This window comes from Oncorhynchus nerka, linkage group LG24 (assembly GCF_034236695.1).
Source record: "Oncorhynchus nerka isolate Pitt River linkage group LG24, Oner_Uvic_2.0, whole genome shotgun sequence".
In the NCBI taxonomy this organism is placed as follows: domain Eukaryota; kingdom Metazoa; phylum Chordata; class Actinopteri; order Salmoniformes; family Salmonidae; genus Oncorhynchus; species Oncorhynchus nerka.
The window spans coordinates 61,852,297-61,869,375 of NC_088419.1; the positions used below are offsets into that span (position 1 = coordinate 61,852,297).

Consider the following 17,079-nt stretch of genomic DNA (forward strand, 5'->3'; position numbering starts at 1 on the left):
ATCCTATCTTGGTATTTAAAAAAATTGGACGGTATGACGGAGTGGCCATAAGGTGGCAACACATACATTCTAAGTGATTTCAATGGCTGTCTCCATTCTGATTGTTTTAAACTGGTCAACTTCAAAAACATTTTAATGCACTTTCAGCAATTGCTGCATTACCTGCACTAATTTGAGAATTTCCACACTGCCAAGTAGGACTGCACAATATGGGCAAACAATCACAGGCCTTATTTTCTAAGCAAATTTTTCAATTTCAATTTGACTTGCGATTTAGAGCAAAACACTTGGGTGAACTGTTGGAATCATGGAAATAGAATGATCATTCAAATTCCATAGTTAGAATATAATAGCGGGCACTTGAATACAGTGTTTGACGTGACAAATGAAAATGCCAGGGAGGAGTTATAGTTACAGGGTAGTATGTTGACAATTATACAACAGGTGGTTCTAATGCTGATTGGTTAAAACCGCATTCCAACCGGTGTCTATTCCGCAAGTTACCACAGGCTAAATATATATTACGTAAAATGCCTATTTACTCTGTTCCATCTGACTGCGCAATCCACTGTCTCATCAGCCCAACCAGGCACTTTATAAACTTGATCTCCACTATAAAAATCTAGACATTATCTCACATTTCTTTTAGAGTAACATTTAGTTTTCAACAACGGAGATTTGTAAAAACCTTGCTGTCTCCGACATTTGCAACATTGTTTAAATTTTCAAATTCAATCTCCAGCTGTCCCATAGTAATGTCCAGTTCTTGACACGGTCGAGACAAGCAGGCAGTGCTTCTCAGTCAGTCGAAATCATGAATCAGCTGGCAGAATTGTTCTGGATATATACAAAGAAATATAAATTGGGGGGAAAAAAGTTCAAACGAAACAAAGTGCAGCTAGTTTGCAGTCTTTTTTTAGTTTGAAGTGATTATGTTAGCCGTGTTGTTGGCTAGCTCCTCTGAACAGCGTCCTGACGAGAGGGCACATTTTCTAAGCCAAGAAAAATAGTGCCTCATTAGCTCATTGCTATGGATGTATCCAAATACATGTGACTAGAAAACAGCTTAAACAAATGCAAAATGCAGCTACTGTTGTTATTCTGGCTGCACTGTTTGACGTTACTGTAAGTTAGCTGTAGTTGGCTAGCTTGCAAGCAAGGGATAAGAATGTTGCCAGCCTATATGGCAATGGAACATTTTGAACGAACAACTGGGTTAAGTCCATTGATACAGAACCACTGGATTGAGTCTCTGGCTCCCGAACCGATAGAACGAACAACCAGCCGGCTTGGGTAGCAGCCCTAGATGTCTGTCAGGACTATATAGTATGAATAAATTAATCAATTAACATGAATGAAAATGGCAAATCATTATTTGAATATGTTGGTAACCCGGGACTAACACTGTGCCAATATATCCTCCAAACACCGGCATTGAGGGCATTATCACTTAAGTGTTTCCTAGGGCACCCTTGGCGTGATCCTGGACAACACCCTGTCGTTCTCAACTAACATCAAGGCGGTGGCCCGTTCCTGTAGGTTCATGCTCTACAACATCCGCAGAGTACGACCCTGCCTCACACAGGAAGCGGCGCAGGTCCTAATCCAGGCACTTGTCATCTCCCGTCTGGATTACTGCAACTCGCTGTTGGCTGGGCTCCCTGCCTTTGCCATTAAACCCCTACAACTCATCCAGAACGCCGCAGCCCGTCTGGTGTTCAACCTTCCCAAGTTCTCTCACGTCACCCCGCTCCTCCGCTCTCGCCACTGGCTTCCAGTTGAAGCTCGCATCCGCTACAAGACCATGGTGCTTGCCTACGGAGCTGTGAGGGGAACGGCACCTCAGTACCTCCAGGCTCTGATCAGGCCCTACACCCAAACAAGGGCACTGCGTTCATCCACCTCTGGCCTGCTCGCCTCCCTACCACTGAGGAAGTACAGTTCCCGCTCAGCCCAGTCAAAACTGTTCGCTGCTCTGGCCCCCCAATGGTGGAACAAACTCCCTCACGACGCCAGGACAGCGGAGTCAATCACCACCTTCCGGAGACACCTGAAACCCCACCTCTTTAAGGAATACCTAGGATAGGATAAAGTAATCCCTCTCACCCCCCCCCCCTTAAAAGATTTAGATGCACTATTGTAAAGTGGCTGTTCCACTGGATGTCATAAGGTGAATGCACCAATTTGTAAGTCGCTCTGGATAAGAGCGTCTGCTAAATGACTTAAATGTAGATGTAATATTTAGCTACATTTAATGTTCTCTCAGCTTCTCTTCTTCTTTGATTTAGAAGATACTGTTTCACAAACATGCTGATTTTGGTCTACACCATCACTGGTATTATCAGGCTGTATAGTTAATTACATTTTCTCTGACTCAGTACATGTATTAGCTAGCTATCGATTCGCATTAGTGATTAGCAGCTAACAAGATTTAGGACCAACTTGCTAATAAAATACAAATGAGCTGTTAGCAGATGTAAGAAATACAAACTAATAATGCAATTATAGAACACTAGTGGATTTATATTAAGAAGCAAAGTGAAAACAGCATCTTTGTCATCAAAATGGTTGCATGTGCTACATTCACCATGCAGACTGAACACAAGTGTCTTGTGCTCGAGGAACAAATGCGCTCCTTGAGTGACGGGGCTAGGTCTGTGTGGAAAGCGGCATAGAGAGAGAAGACTCAAGTAGCAAAGTAAACTATAAAAATGGATGTTACACGGTGTATCACATTTAACAAACTAAACATTTAAATACCGTTATAGTAGGTAAAGAAAAAACCCAAGTATCCTATGTTTTTTTACAAAAATAGACCGTAGGGAAAGCACGTCCATTCGCTATTCAAATCAAACTTTATTTGCCACATGCGCCGAATACAACAAGTGTCGACTTTACCGTGAAAATGGTAAAGTCAACCTTAACCAACAGTGCAGTTCAAGAAGAAACCATTTACCAAGTAGGCTAAAATAAAAACACAAGAACAACGAGTCTATATACAGGGGGCACCGGTACCAAGTCAGTGTGCAGGGGTACAGCCTAGTTGAGGTAATCTGTACATGTAGGTGGAGGCGAAGTAACTATGCATAGGTTAAAAAAAACAGCAAGTAGCAGCAGTGTACAGGGAGGGGTCAATGTTAATTGTCCGGTGGCGATTTTTATGAATTGTTCGGTAGTTTAATGGCTTGGGGGTAGAAGCTGTTGAGGAGCCTTTTTGTCCTACACTTGGAGCTCCGGTACTGCTTGCCGTGCAGTAGCAGAGTAAACAGTCTATAACATGGTTGACTGGAGTCTGACAATTTTATGGGCTTTCCTCCGACACCGCCTATTATATAGGTTCTGGATGGCAGGAAGCTTGACCCCAGTGATGTACTGGGCCGTTCACACTACCCTCCGTAGCACCTTACGGTCAGATGCTGAGCAGTTGCCATACCAGGCGGTGAGGCAACCGGTCAGGATGCTCTCGATGGTGCAGCTGTAGAACCTTTTGAGGATGTGGGGGCCCATGCAAAATCTTTTCAGTCTCCTGAGGGGAAAAGGTTTTGTTGTGCCCTCTTCACGACTGTCTTGGTGTGTTTGGACCATGATAGTTCATTGGTGATGTGGACGCCAAGGAACATGGAAGCTCTCAACCTGCTCCACTACGGCCCCGTCGATGTTAATGGGGGCCTGTTCGTCCCACCTTCTCCTGTAGTCCACGATCAGCTCCTTTGTCTTGCTCCCATTGAGGGAGAAGTTGTCTTGGCACCACACTGACAGTTCTCTGACCTCCAACCCTATAGGCCATCTCATCATTGTCGGTGATCAGGCCTATCGCTGTTGTGTCATCAGCAAACTTGATGGGTGTTGGAGTCATTTGAGGCCACGTAGTCGTGGGTGAACAAGGAATACAGTAGGGGACTTAGTACACACCCCTGAGGGGCCCTAGTTTTAAGGATCAGGAAGACGTATTACTGCCTACTCTTACCACCTAGGGGTGGCCCGTCAGGAAGTCCAGGATCCAGTTGCAGAGGGAGGTGTTTAGTCCCAGAGTCCTTAGCTTAGTGATGAGCTTCATGAGCACTATGGTGTTGAACGCTGAGCTGTAGTCAATGAACAGCATTCTCACGTCGGTGTTCCTTTTGTCTAGGTGAGAAAGGGTGGCGTGTAGTGCAATTGAGATTGTGTCATCTGTGGATCTGTTGGGGCGGTATGCAAATTGGAGTGGGTCTGGTGTGTCCGGGAATATGCTGTTGATGTGAGCCATGACCAGCCTTTCAAAGTACTTCATGGCTACCGACACGAGTGCCACAGGGCGGTAATCATTTAGGCAGGTTACCTTCGCTTCCTTGGGCACAGGCACTATGGTGGTCTGCATGAAACATGTCGGTATTACAGACTCAGCCAGGGAGAGGTTGAAAATGTCATTGAAGACACTTGACAATTGGTCCGCGAAGGCTTTGAGTACACATCCTGGTAATCCGTCTAGCCCAGTGGCTTTGTAAATGTTGACCTGTTTAAAAGGTTTCGTTCACATCAGCTACCGAGAGCATTATCACACAGTCATCCAGAACAGCTGGTGCTCTCGTGCATGCTTCAGTGTTGCTTGCCTCGAAGCGAGCATAAAAAAAACGCATTTAGCTCGTCTGGTAGGCTCGCGTCCCTGGGCAGCTCGCATCTGGGTTTTCCTTTGTAGTCCGTAATAGTTTTCAAGCCCTGCCACATTCGACGAGCGTCAGAGCCGGTGTAGTAGGATTCAATCTTAATCCTGTATTGACGCTTTGCTTGTTTGATGGTTCGTCTGAGGGCATAGCAAGATTTCTTATAAGCGTCCGGATTAGTCCCTCGCTCCTTGAAAGCGGCAGCTCTAGCCTTTAGCTCGATGTAGATGTTGCCTGTAATCCATGGCTTCTGGTTGGGATATGTACATACAGTCACTGTGGGGGATGACGTCGTCGATGCACTTATTGATGAAGCTGATGACAGGTGGTGTATTCCTCAATGTCATTGGATGTATCCCGGAACATATTCCAGTCTGTGCAAGCAAAACAGCCCTGTAGTGTAGCATCCTGTAGTGCGGCATCTGACCACTTGCCTAGTGAGCGAGTCACTGGTACTTCTTTCTTTAGTTTCTGCTTGTAAGCAGGAATCAGGAGGATAGAATTGTGGTCAGATTTACCAAATGGAGGGAAAGGGATAGAATTGTATGCATCGCTGCGTGTGGAGTAAAGGTGGTCTAGGATGGAGTAAAGGTGGTCTGCCGCTTCTGGGTGAGCATTTTCTTCTTTGATTATGACCTTAACAGAGTTGGTTGAGAGAGGTCTTAATGCCAGCTTCGCTTTGTGGTGGTAAATAGACAGCTACGAATAATACAGATGAGAACTCTAGGTAGATAGTGTGGTCGACAACTTATCATAAGGTATTTTACACCTCAGGCGAGCAATACCTCGAGACTTATTTAAATTAGACATCGCGCACACGCTGTTATTGACAAAAAGACACACATACCTCTGGTAAGACGAGGGGTGGGTAATTGCCGGTGCATGGAAAATACCGCCAGCTCTATCTTATCCGTTTCTTCGTTCAGCCACGTCTCGGTGAAACATAAAATGTTACAGTTTAATGCCCCGTTGGTAGGATCATCTTAATAATAGGTCATACATTTTATTTTCTAACGACTGCACGTTAGCAACGAGAATCAAAGCCATTGGTAGTTTACTCGCTTGCCTCTGGCTTCTCCAAAGGAACCCCGATCTGGGCCTGTTCAAGTGAAATCAGGATATCCTTCTCGGACTCATTAAAGGAAAAAGTTCTCTCTAGTCTGTGGTGAGTAATCGCTTTTCTGATGTCCAGAAGTTATTTTCGGAGAAACGGTAGCAGCAACATTATGTACACAATAAGTTAAAAAATAAGTTATACAAAAACGCATTAATTTTTTCTTTTTGCGCAATTGGCTGAGAGAATGTAAAAACGTCAGCCATGTTCTTCGGCGCCATTCGATTGCATATAGATGACATGCATTTTTCCCCTGCCCCTTTTCTTTGATAATGGGCCATTCTAAATCTAAACTCATTTTACATATTAGTAAAGACAAGATTAAATTGAAAAAAATTGTCTGATGGGTGAAAATATGATCACTAGATGAGAGAACAGCTATGCCGCCTGAGGCAAGGAACAGAGCGCAAGCATATTTTGCTACTTTATCAAATCATCAATAGTCTAGTCATACAACACAGCCCATATACGTTTGATTTCTAAAATATTCTAAGGTTTGTATCATTCACAAAGAAAGTTGTCAAATAACTCTAAATCTAGCATACAGGACTACTTTCAAAATGTTAACTTGTAGCTCAACATAACCACTTCATATTCGCACACCCTCTGTAAAGTGGTGCTTGCCTACGGAGCTGTGAGGGGAACGGCACCTCAGTACCTCCAGGCTCTGATCAGGCCCTACACCCAAACAAGGGCACTGCGTTCATCCACCTCTGGCCTGCTCGCCTCCCTACCACTGAGGAAGTACAGTTCCCGCGCAGCCCAGTCAAAACTGTTCGCTGCTCTGGCCCCCCAATGGTGGAACAACCTCCCTCACGACGCCAGGACAGCGGAGTCAATCACCACCTTCCGGAGACACCTGAAACCCCACCTCTTTCAGGAATAAGGATAGGATAAAGTAATCCTTCTCACCCCCCTTAAAAGATTTAGATGCACTATTGTAAAGTGGCTGTTCCACTGGATGTCTTAAGGTGAACGCACCAATTTGTAAGTCGCTCTGGATAAGAGCGTCTGCTAAATGACTTAAATGTAAATGTAAAGGGAAAAATATCTTTACTATTTTATTCAGCTAAGTTCAATTATAATCTTCTTACTATAAATTCATGTCACAAATGTATAAGCATATCTTGTCAGCTAAATGACCAAGTCATACAGCCTATGGCATGGAGCATAGCCAGATAACATAGGCCTACAGAAGGCCAACTCCTATTCTGTTCTTCTGAAATACATTTTATTCATTTCCTTTAAACCTGACTAAAATAATGGATTTATTGTGATGTGTATATTAAATTAAATGTTTTAAATGTAGAAGTTCCAAAGGCGTGCATCAGCGGCTCGAATGTGTGGAAGCGTGGATATGTTAAATGTTAATTAACGGTCAATAACCAGATGACAATAACCAGCTCACAAAATGATGTCATGACCGCCACAGCCCTAGTACTGTGAAGTAGGGTTATGGTTGAGTGAGAGAGACCCACTGCGCTGCATGTGAGAGAATACAGCCTGGTTTTGTACATTTATTTATTAAGGATCCCCATTAGCTGCTGCCAAGGCAGCAGCTACTCTTCCTGGGGTCCAGCAACATTAAGGCAGTTCTATACAATTTAAATTACTACATGACATTTCATAACATTTTTCACAACACATTAAGTGTGTTCCCTCAGGCAACTACTCTACAATACAAAATCCATGTGTACGTGTGTGTAGAGTGCGTCTTATGTGTAAGCGTGTGTCTGTGTGTGTCTCATCACAGTCCCCGCTGTTCCATAAGGTGTATTTTTATCTGCTCGCATCAGTTACCGGATGTGGAATAGAGTTCCATGTAGCCATGGCTCGATGTAGTACTGCGCACCTCCCATAGTCTGTCTATTCTGGACTGTGAAGAGACCTCTGGTGGCATGTCTTGTGGAGTATGCATGGGTGTCCGAGCTGTGTGCTAGTAGTTTTAACAGACACCTCCGTGCATTCAGCATGTCAACACTTTACAAAAATAAGTAGTGATGAAGTCAATCTCTCCTCCACTTTGAGCCATGAGAGATTTACATGCATATTATTAATGTTAACTGTGTACATTTAAGAGCCAGCCGTGCTGCCTTGTTCTGAGCCCATTGTAATTTTCAGAGGTTCCTCTTTGTAGCACCTGACCACACGACTGAACAGTTGTCCAGGTGCAACAAAACTAGGGCCCGTCTTGTCGATAGTGTAGTGGTTTACCTGTTGTGAGGCTGGGACAGGCTGCACCACGGGGGCTTGGGCGGAGGTGGACGTACGCAGCGCCACACTGGACGACGAATCGGACCCTCCCTCTGAACTCTGCATGCTGGGAAGCTACAGGGGAGAGAGGGATGAGGAGGGACGGGGAAGAGGAGGAGTGAGCACAAGGATATGCAAGGCAAGAGACAAGACGCACAGCCCTGCCAGACAGGACAGGAGAACAGACAGCATGCATCCCTACTCAGAGCCAGGCCTGCACATGTGCTGCCATGCCAAACAAATGGGCTTTTCACAGCATGCCTGTGAGAAGGGCCAGGGCTTTCATATTGCCCCGGGGGGGTCCAGACCAGGCTCGAGGCCCCTGCCAAGTCACACGGAGTCACCTCAGAGCCACCTTACTTCTGGCCTTTATTACTGGAACATTAACACTGGTAAAGCCAGCAACACTAAACAGCTGCTTAGTAGAAGTCCAGCTGCTAGGAAAGAAGCAGGTGGAAAAAGTTGTGGTGAAAACTGTTGCGAGTATTGTCAGGCCCGGTCCTCCAAACTGTAAACACTCTAGAACATTGGGAGAAAATATGCACAGCATGGCAAAAGGGAGTGAGAAGAGCAAAAAAAACAGTGACAAAGGCTCTCTTTCAGAGAAAGAGAGGGGAGAGGGAGGGATAGAAAATAAAATAAAACTTCCACAGCCCCCCCCCCAAAGAAAAGAGAAAAAAAAGAAAGAAAAATGGCAGTGGGGCTCCTACCCCTGCCAGGGTACTGACGATATGCAGCGTTTGTTTCAAATGAGAGCCGTTCTCTGGGGGCTCCAATAATCCAGCTGATATCAGGAAATTCCTCAATGCTTTGTAAACGTTTGCCGGTTGCTATGGTGAGGAATCCATGACGACCAACCCCAACTCTGCCCCGCTCTCCTCCCTCCCCCCACCGTTTCATCCTTTCTCTTATTTATAAAGCTCATGCACAGGAACTTTCGAGTGTGGCCACAAAGCAAGGGAGGTGAAGGAGGGGGGGAAGGGGTTGGGGGTCTTGCAGGAGGGAAGGCACCACACCTCTAGAAGATCAGTAGCTAAAACAAATTAGGCCTAATTAGTCAGACATGGATACATATGGAGTGATTTCATAACCAAATGAAATTGTATTTGAATTCCATAATTCTGAATTTGTTTTATGATACTGAATTTAACATTTTTGAATTTGTAATGGACAAATTGGATCATTGAATACATTAAACTTATATTTCATGATTTAAAACTGAATTTAATTAATATTGCATTAATTAATAAATGTAATGGAATATTCAAATATATATATTCAATATGGTAGATATTGTATTCACTGTCAGTGTATGAAGTTTAAACTATAATTTCAAGTTGATCAAAGATATACACACACACATATATAGAGATATATATATATATATATATATACACACACACACTGCTCAAAAAAATAAAGGGAACACTAAAATAACACATCCTAGATCTGAATGAATGAAATATTCCTTTTAAAATAATTTTCTCTTTACATAGTTGAATGTGCTGACAACAAATCACACAAAAATGATCAATGGAAATCAAATGTATCAACCAATGGAGGTCTGGATTTGGAGTCACATTCAAAATTAAAGTGGAAAACCACACTACAGGCTGATCCAACTTTGATGTAATGTTCTTAAAACAAGTCAAAATTAGGCTCAGTAGTGTGTGTGGCCTCCACGTGCCTGTATGACCTCCCTACAACGCCTGGGCATGCTCCTGATGAGGTGGCGGATGGTCTCCTGAGGAATCTCCTCCCAGACCTGGACTAAAGCATCCGCCAACTCCTGGACAGTCTGTGGTGCAACGTGGCATTGGTGGATGGAGCGAGACATGATGTCCCAGATGTGCTCAATTGGATTCAGGTCTGGGGAACGGGCGGGCCAGTCCATAGCATCAATGCCTTCCTCTTGCAGGAACTGCTGACACACTCCAGCCACATGAGGTCTAGCATTGTCTTGCATTAGGAGGAACCCAGGGCCAACCGCACCAGCATATGGTCTCACAAGGGGTCTGAGGATCTCATCTAGGTACCTAATGGCAGTCAGGCTACCTCTGGCGAGCACATGGAGGGCTGTGCGGCCCCCCCAAAGAAATGCCACACCATGACTGACCCACCTCCAAACCGGTCATGCTGGAGAATGTTGCAGGCAGCAGAACGTTCCCCACAGCGTCTCCAGACTCTGTCACATGTGCTCAGTGTGAACCTGCTTTCATCTGTGAAGAGCACAGGGCGCCAGTGGCGAATTTGCCAATCTTTGTGTTCAACCCCCACCTGTGGATGTCGGGCCCTCATACCACCCTCATGGAGTCTGTTTCTGACCGTTTGAGCAGACATGCACATTTGTGGCCTGCTGGAGGTCATTTTGCAGGGCTCTGGCAGTGCTCCTCCTGCTCCTCCTTGTACAAAGGCGGAGGTAGCGGTCCTGCTGCTGGGTTGTTGCCCTCCTACGGCCTCCTCCACGTCTCCTGATGTACTGGCCTGTCTCCTGGTAGCGCCTCCATGCTCTGGACACTACGCTGACAGACACAGCAAACCTTCTTGCCACTGCTCGCATTGATGTTCCATCCTGGATGAGCTGCACTACCTGAGCCACTTGTGTGGGTTGTAGACTCAGTCTCATGCTACCACTAAAGTGAAAGCACCACCAGCATTCAAAAGTGACCAAAACATCAGCCAGGAAGCATAGGAACTGAGAAGTGGTCTGTGGTTATCACCTGCAAACCACTCCTTTATTGGGGGTGTCTTGCCAGTTGCCTATAATTTCCACCTGTTGTCTATTCCATTTGCACAACAGCATGTGAAATGTATTGTCAATCAGTGTTGCTTCCTAAGTGGACAGTTTGATTTCACAGAAGTGTGATTGACTTGGAGTTACATTGTGTTGTTTAAGTGTTCCCTTTATTTTTGAGCAGTATATATATATATATATTATTTTTTTTCTTCACATTTTTAGATGAATTTAAAGAACTGAATCTGAATGCAGATTCAAAACCGGAGACAACATCGTTGTTCTTTGCCAGCCAGGAAAGGTAGAGGAGAACAGATTGAATCTGGGTACCTAGTAAGTATCGGACGGCGAGTGGGTAATCTGCCTTTACCATCGGGCCTATTTGCCAACGTACAATCATTGGGTAATAAAATAAGCAAGCACGTATATCCTACCAACAGGACATTAAAAACTATATCTTATGTTTCACCGAGTCGTGGCTGAGTAACACAGCTGGTGGGTTTTATGCTTTTTCGGTAGGACAGAACAGGCGTCTCTAGTAAGACAAGGGGTGGCTATCTATGTATATTTGTAAACGACAGCTGGTGCACGAAATCTAAGGAAGTGTCGAGGTTTGCTTGCCTGAGGTAAAGTATCTCATAAGCTGTAGACCGCACTACTTACCAAGAGAGTTGTCATCTATAGATTCTTCGTAGCTCTCTATTTACTACCACAAACCTATGCTGGTACTAATACGGACTGCACTCAATGAGCTGTATATGGCCACAAGCAAACAGGAAAACGCTCATCCAGAGGCTCCTAGTGACCGGGGACTTTAATGCAGGGAAACTTAAATCCGTTTGACCTCATTTCTACCAGCATGGCACATGTGCAACCAGAGGAAAAAACAAAAAAATTTGAATAAAAAAATCTAGGCCAACTTTACTCCACACAGAGACACGTACAAAGCTCTCCCTTACCCTCCAGTTGGCAAATCTGACCATAAATCTATCCTCCGGAGTCCTGCTTACAAGCAAAAACTAAAGCAGGAAGCACCAGTGACAACCAATAAAACGTGGTCAGATGCTAAGCTACACGACTGTTTTGCTTGCACAGACTGGAATACTTTTCTGGGATTCTTCCGATGGCGTTGAGGAGTACACCACATCAGTCACTGGCTTCATCAATAAGTGTGTCAATGACGTCGTCCCCACAGTGACTGTACGTACACCACCGTTCAAAAGTTTGCGGTCACTTAGAAATGTCCTTGTTTTTGAAAAAATAAAATTGTCCATTAAAATAACGTCAAATTGATCAGAAACACACTGTAGACATTGTTTAATGTTGTAAATGATTATTGTAGCCTGAAATGGCAGGAAGCTGGTAAGGGTAGGTAACACATACACCACACTGATCCTCAACACAGGGGCCCCCCAGGGGTGCGTGCTCAGTCCCCTCCTGTGCTCCCTGTTCACGCATGACTGCATGGGCAAGCACGACTCCAACACCATCATTAAGTTTGTCGAGCCTCGGTTTTTCGGATGACTGCCTTGCCTGGTTCACCAATTACTTTGCAGACAGAGTTCAGTGTGTCAAATCGGAGGGCATGCTGTCCAGTCCTCTGGCAGTCTCTATGGGGGTGCCACAGGGTTCAATCCTCGGGCAGACTCTTTTTTCTGTATATATCAATGATGTTGCTCTTGCTGCGGGCGATTCCCTGATCCACCTCTACGCAGACGACACCATTCTATATACTTCCGGCCAGTCCTTGGACACTGTGCTATCTAACCTCCAAACGAGCTTCAATGCCATACAACACTCCTTCCGTGGCCTCCAACTGCTCTTAAAACGCTAGTAAAACCAAATGCATGCTTTTCAACCGTTCGCTGCCTGCACCCGCAAGCCTGACCAGCATCACCACCCTGGATGGTTCCGACCTTGAATATGTGGAAATCTATAAGTACCTAGGTGTCTGGCTAGACTGTAAACTCTCCTTCCAGACTCATATCAAACATCTCCAATCGAAAATCAAATCAAGAGTCTGCTTTCTATTCCGCAACAAAGCCTCCTTCACTCACGCCGCCAAACTTACCCTAGTAAAACTGACTATCCTACCGATCCTCGACTTCGGCGATGTCATCTACAAAATTGCTTCCAACACTCTACTCAGCAAACTGGATGCAGTTTATCACAGTGCCATCCGTTTTGTCACTAAAGCACCTTATACCACCCACCACTGCGACTTGTACGCTCTAGTCGGCTGGCCCTCGCTACATATTCGTCGCCAGACCCACTGGCTCCAGGTCATCTACAAGTCCATGCTAGGTAAAGCTCCGCCTTATCTCAGTTCACTGGTCACGATGGCAACACCCATCCGTAGCACGCGCTCCAGCAGGTGTATCTCACTGATTATCCCTAAAGCCAACACCTCATTTGCTCGCCTTTTCGTTCCAGTTCTCTGCTGCCTGTGACTGGAACGAATTGCAAAAATCGCTGAAGTTGGAGACTTATCTCCCTCACCAACTTCAAACATCTGCTATCTGAGCAGCTAACCGATCGCTGCCGCTGTACATAGTCTATCGGTAAATAGCCCACCCATTTTCACCTACCTCATCCCCATACTGTTTTTATTTATTTACTTTTCTGCTCTTTTGCACAACAATATCTCTACCTGTACATGACCATCTGATCATTTATCACTCCAGTGTTAATCTGCAAAATTGTAATTATTCACCTACCTCATGCCTTTTGCACACAATGTATATAGACTCCCCTTTTTTTCCTACTGTGTTATTGACTTGTTAATTGTTTACTCCATGTGTAACTCTGTTGTCTGTTCACACTGCTATGCTTTATCTTGGCCAGGTCGCAGTTGCAAATGAGAACTTGTTCTCAACTAGCCCTACCTGCTTAAATAAAGGTGAAATAAAAAAATAAAAGACGACAACAGCAGTAGGCCTGATCACCGAAAACGATGTCAGGGACCTGGCCGTGTTGTGCCAGGACAACAACCTCACCCTCAAACGTCACCAAGACAAAGGAGATGATTGTGGACTACAGGAAAAGGAGGACTGAGCATGCCAGCTGTATGCATCACTGCCTGGTATGGCAACTGCTCGGCCTCTGACCACAAGGTACTACACAGAGGGTAGTGCGTATATCGCTGGGGCCAAGCTTCCTGCCATCCAGGACCTCTATACCAGGCGGTGTCAGAGGAAAGCCCTAAAAATGGTCATAGACTCTTCTCTGCTACCGAACGGCAAGTGGTACCAGAGCATCAAGTCTAGGTCCAAAAGGCTCCTTAACAGCTTCTACCCCCAAGCCATAAGACCCCTGAACAGATAATCAAATGGCTACCCAGACTATTTGTATTGCTGCTCCCCTCCCCCTTTATACTGCTGCTACTATAATATCTATGCATAGTCACTTTACCTCTACCTACATATTACAGTACCGCAATTACCTCGACTAACTGGTGGCCACGCACATTGACTGTACCGGTACCCCCTGTATATAGCCTCGCTATTGTTATTTTACTGCTGCTCTTTAAGTACTTGTTACTTTTATTGATCTATTTTTTACTTCATTGTTGGTTAAGGGCTTGTAAGTAAGCATTTCACTGTATTCGGCGCATGTGACAAATAAAATTAGATTTGAATCAAAACGCTCTCTGTGGCAAACAACCTTCTGGTGGTTTCTGAAGCCAATGTGGCAAGTTGTGCAAGCTAGCTAGCTGCAGTGTCAACCATGTAGCTTGCTAATGTTAGCTAGGTCAACCGGTCAGTCCAGCGCAGCACCCTCCCAATCCATTGCTCTCCCTTTCACTCCGTGTGTGTGTGTGTGTAAATGCCATTCTGTTTTTATGACAAGAACTATAAAAGCACATGTCATACAGTCAGTCTATCATCTCCGTAAGCTTTTTGTGCCACATACTAGAAATACATTGTGTGTGTGTGTGTGTGTGTCTTTATTTACAGCTTGTAACGGCACAACCGAGGGTGAGAAAAATAGACCAGCCAAGAAAATAAATACCCTTCAGTGGAGAGGTTCGCAAGAGGGTAAATCTTACTTTTGCAAGAAAAATATGATTTAGTCGACTTTGGCAATTGAGTTCTGCACTGATTGATTATTTATTACCAACATTCTTACCTAAATACCTACGTGATGTTTAACTACATGCTGAAATGTGTCATGATTGATATTGTTGTAATAATTACCTGACTCTCCTTGATATTTCTTTCAGAGTGAAATATGAAACATCACACTTGTAAGTCTTTAGTACGCATTCACCACCACATGTACTTGAAATTAGATTGTAAAATACATTTTCATTAATGCTATTGAAATTGTAAAATTATTCCAATGTCTCGAGTACCATTTACTTTATCAAATTAAGCACACTGATATATATTAAATCAACTTTGAATAAGACCGTCATTTAAATTGTACAGCCTACAGACTGATGTCAGTCTTCATTGGAAACTACCTGTGCTGGAGGACATCTGCAAGACGGTGCTGGCAGGCTTAAATAGTGCAATTAATTTTACATTAATTTAATAAGCTGTTCTTTGTTTGCTGTCACAGTTTATCAGAAGGTGTAACAAATTACCATACTAAATTTGATGTATCGTTCAACAGTAGGCCTACATCTGTCAATCAACTGATGGCCCAAATCAGCTCATGAACTCCAGGGAAACACAGGGAAACACAGCAGCCTATTATTAGTTTTCACACCTTTCATTATGTAACAATGGAGAGGCTAACGGTTAGCCTACAGAATGTGGCCTAATGGAAAATAAACCAAAAATAATAACGGCCTATTGCAACCATCAATGGCACTAGATTATTGAAAGCTAATGTCTCTTTAAACCATCATAGGCACACAGCTGATCTCAATTGCAACCATTATTGGTCACCTCATTACAGCTCCCTAAAAAGATGTTGGTGTTACCTTAGTTAGAGATCTGTACATAATGACGAGATGCTCATGTCTCCAAACTAATAATTAGGGTTAGGAAGTATCCAGATTTTCATACCATTTCTGTACTACCAAATGTGCACACATGGGGCGCTATAAAAAAAATATATATATGTATACACAACATGGATCCTGATCCAGGAGGGGACGGAATGTCTCGGCTGTAACCAAGAAGGGAGGTGACCAAGATTATTTGCACCGCCCCCTCCTCCTTTAGGCTGCTGCTACTGTGTTATTATCTAAGCATAGTCACTTTAATAACTCTACCTACATGTACATATTTCCTCGACTAACCAGTGCCCCCACACATTGATTCTGTACTGGTACCCCCTGTATATAGCCTCACTATTGTAATTTTACTGCTGCTCTTTAATCATTTGTTACTTTTATTTATTTTTGACATGACAACAGCCAGTGAAAGTGCAGAGCGCCAAAATCAAACAGAAATCTTAATTAAAATTCCTCAAACATGCATTTATCTTATACAATTTTAAAGGTAATCTTGTTGTTAATCCCACCAAAGTCTCTGATTTCAAATAGACTTTACAGTGAAGGCACCACAAACGATAGGTCAGAGCCAAGCCACAGAAAAACACGCCCGTTTTTCCAGCCAAAGAGGAGTCACAGAGATAAAATGAATCACTAACCTATGATGATCTTCATCAGATGACACTCAGAACTTCATGTTACACAATACATGTATGTTTTGATCGATAAAAGTTAATATTTACATTGCTCAAAAAAATAAAAGGGAACACTTAAACAACACAATGTAACTCCAAGTCAATCACACTTCTGTGAAATCAAACTGTCCACTTAGGAAGCAACACTGATTGACAATACATTTCACATGCTGTTGTGCAAATGGAATAGACAACAGGTGGAAATTATAGGCAATTGGCAAGACACCCCCAATAAAGGAGTGGTTCTCAGTTCCTATGCTTCCTGGCTGATGTTTTGGTCACTTTTGAATGCTGGCGGTGCTTTCACTCTAGTGGTAGCATGAGACGGAGTCTACAACCCACACACGTGGCTCAGGTAGTGCTGCTCATCCAGGATGGAACATCAATGCGAGCAGTGGCAAGAAGGTTTGCTGTGTCTGTCAGCGTAGTGTCCAGAGCATGGAGGCGCTACCAGGAGACAGGCCAGTACATCAGGAGACGTGGAGGAGGCCGTAGGAGGGCAACAACCCAGCAGCAGGACCGCTACCTCCGCCTTTGTACAAGGAGGAGCAGGAGGAGCACTGCCAGAGCCCTGCAAAATGACCTCCAGCAGGCCACAAATGTGCATGTCTGCTCAAACGGTCAGAAACAGACTCCATGAGGGTGGTATGAGGGCCCGACATCCACAGGTGGGGGTTGAACACAAAGATTGGCAAATT

General features: G+C 44.3%; 1 protein-coding gene across 2 annotated transcripts in view; it reads right to left on the reverse strand.

Moving 5' to 3' along the window:
* rfx2 (regulatory factor X, 2 (influences HLA class II expression)) overlaps nucleotides 1-17,079 on the reverse strand; it is a 65,320-nt gene that overhangs the window by 25,458 nt on the left and 22,783 nt on the right. For both annotated transcript variants that reach the window (XM_029632626.2, XM_029632625.2), the window contains exon 2: nucleotides 7,969-8,082. In XM_029632626.2, coding sequence (XP_029488486.2) covers nucleotides 7,969-8,073 — 105 coding nt within the window. In that variant the 5' untranslated portion in view covers nucleotides 8,074-8,082. The remainder of the gene's footprint in view (nucleotides 1-7,968; nucleotides 8,083-17,079) is intronic.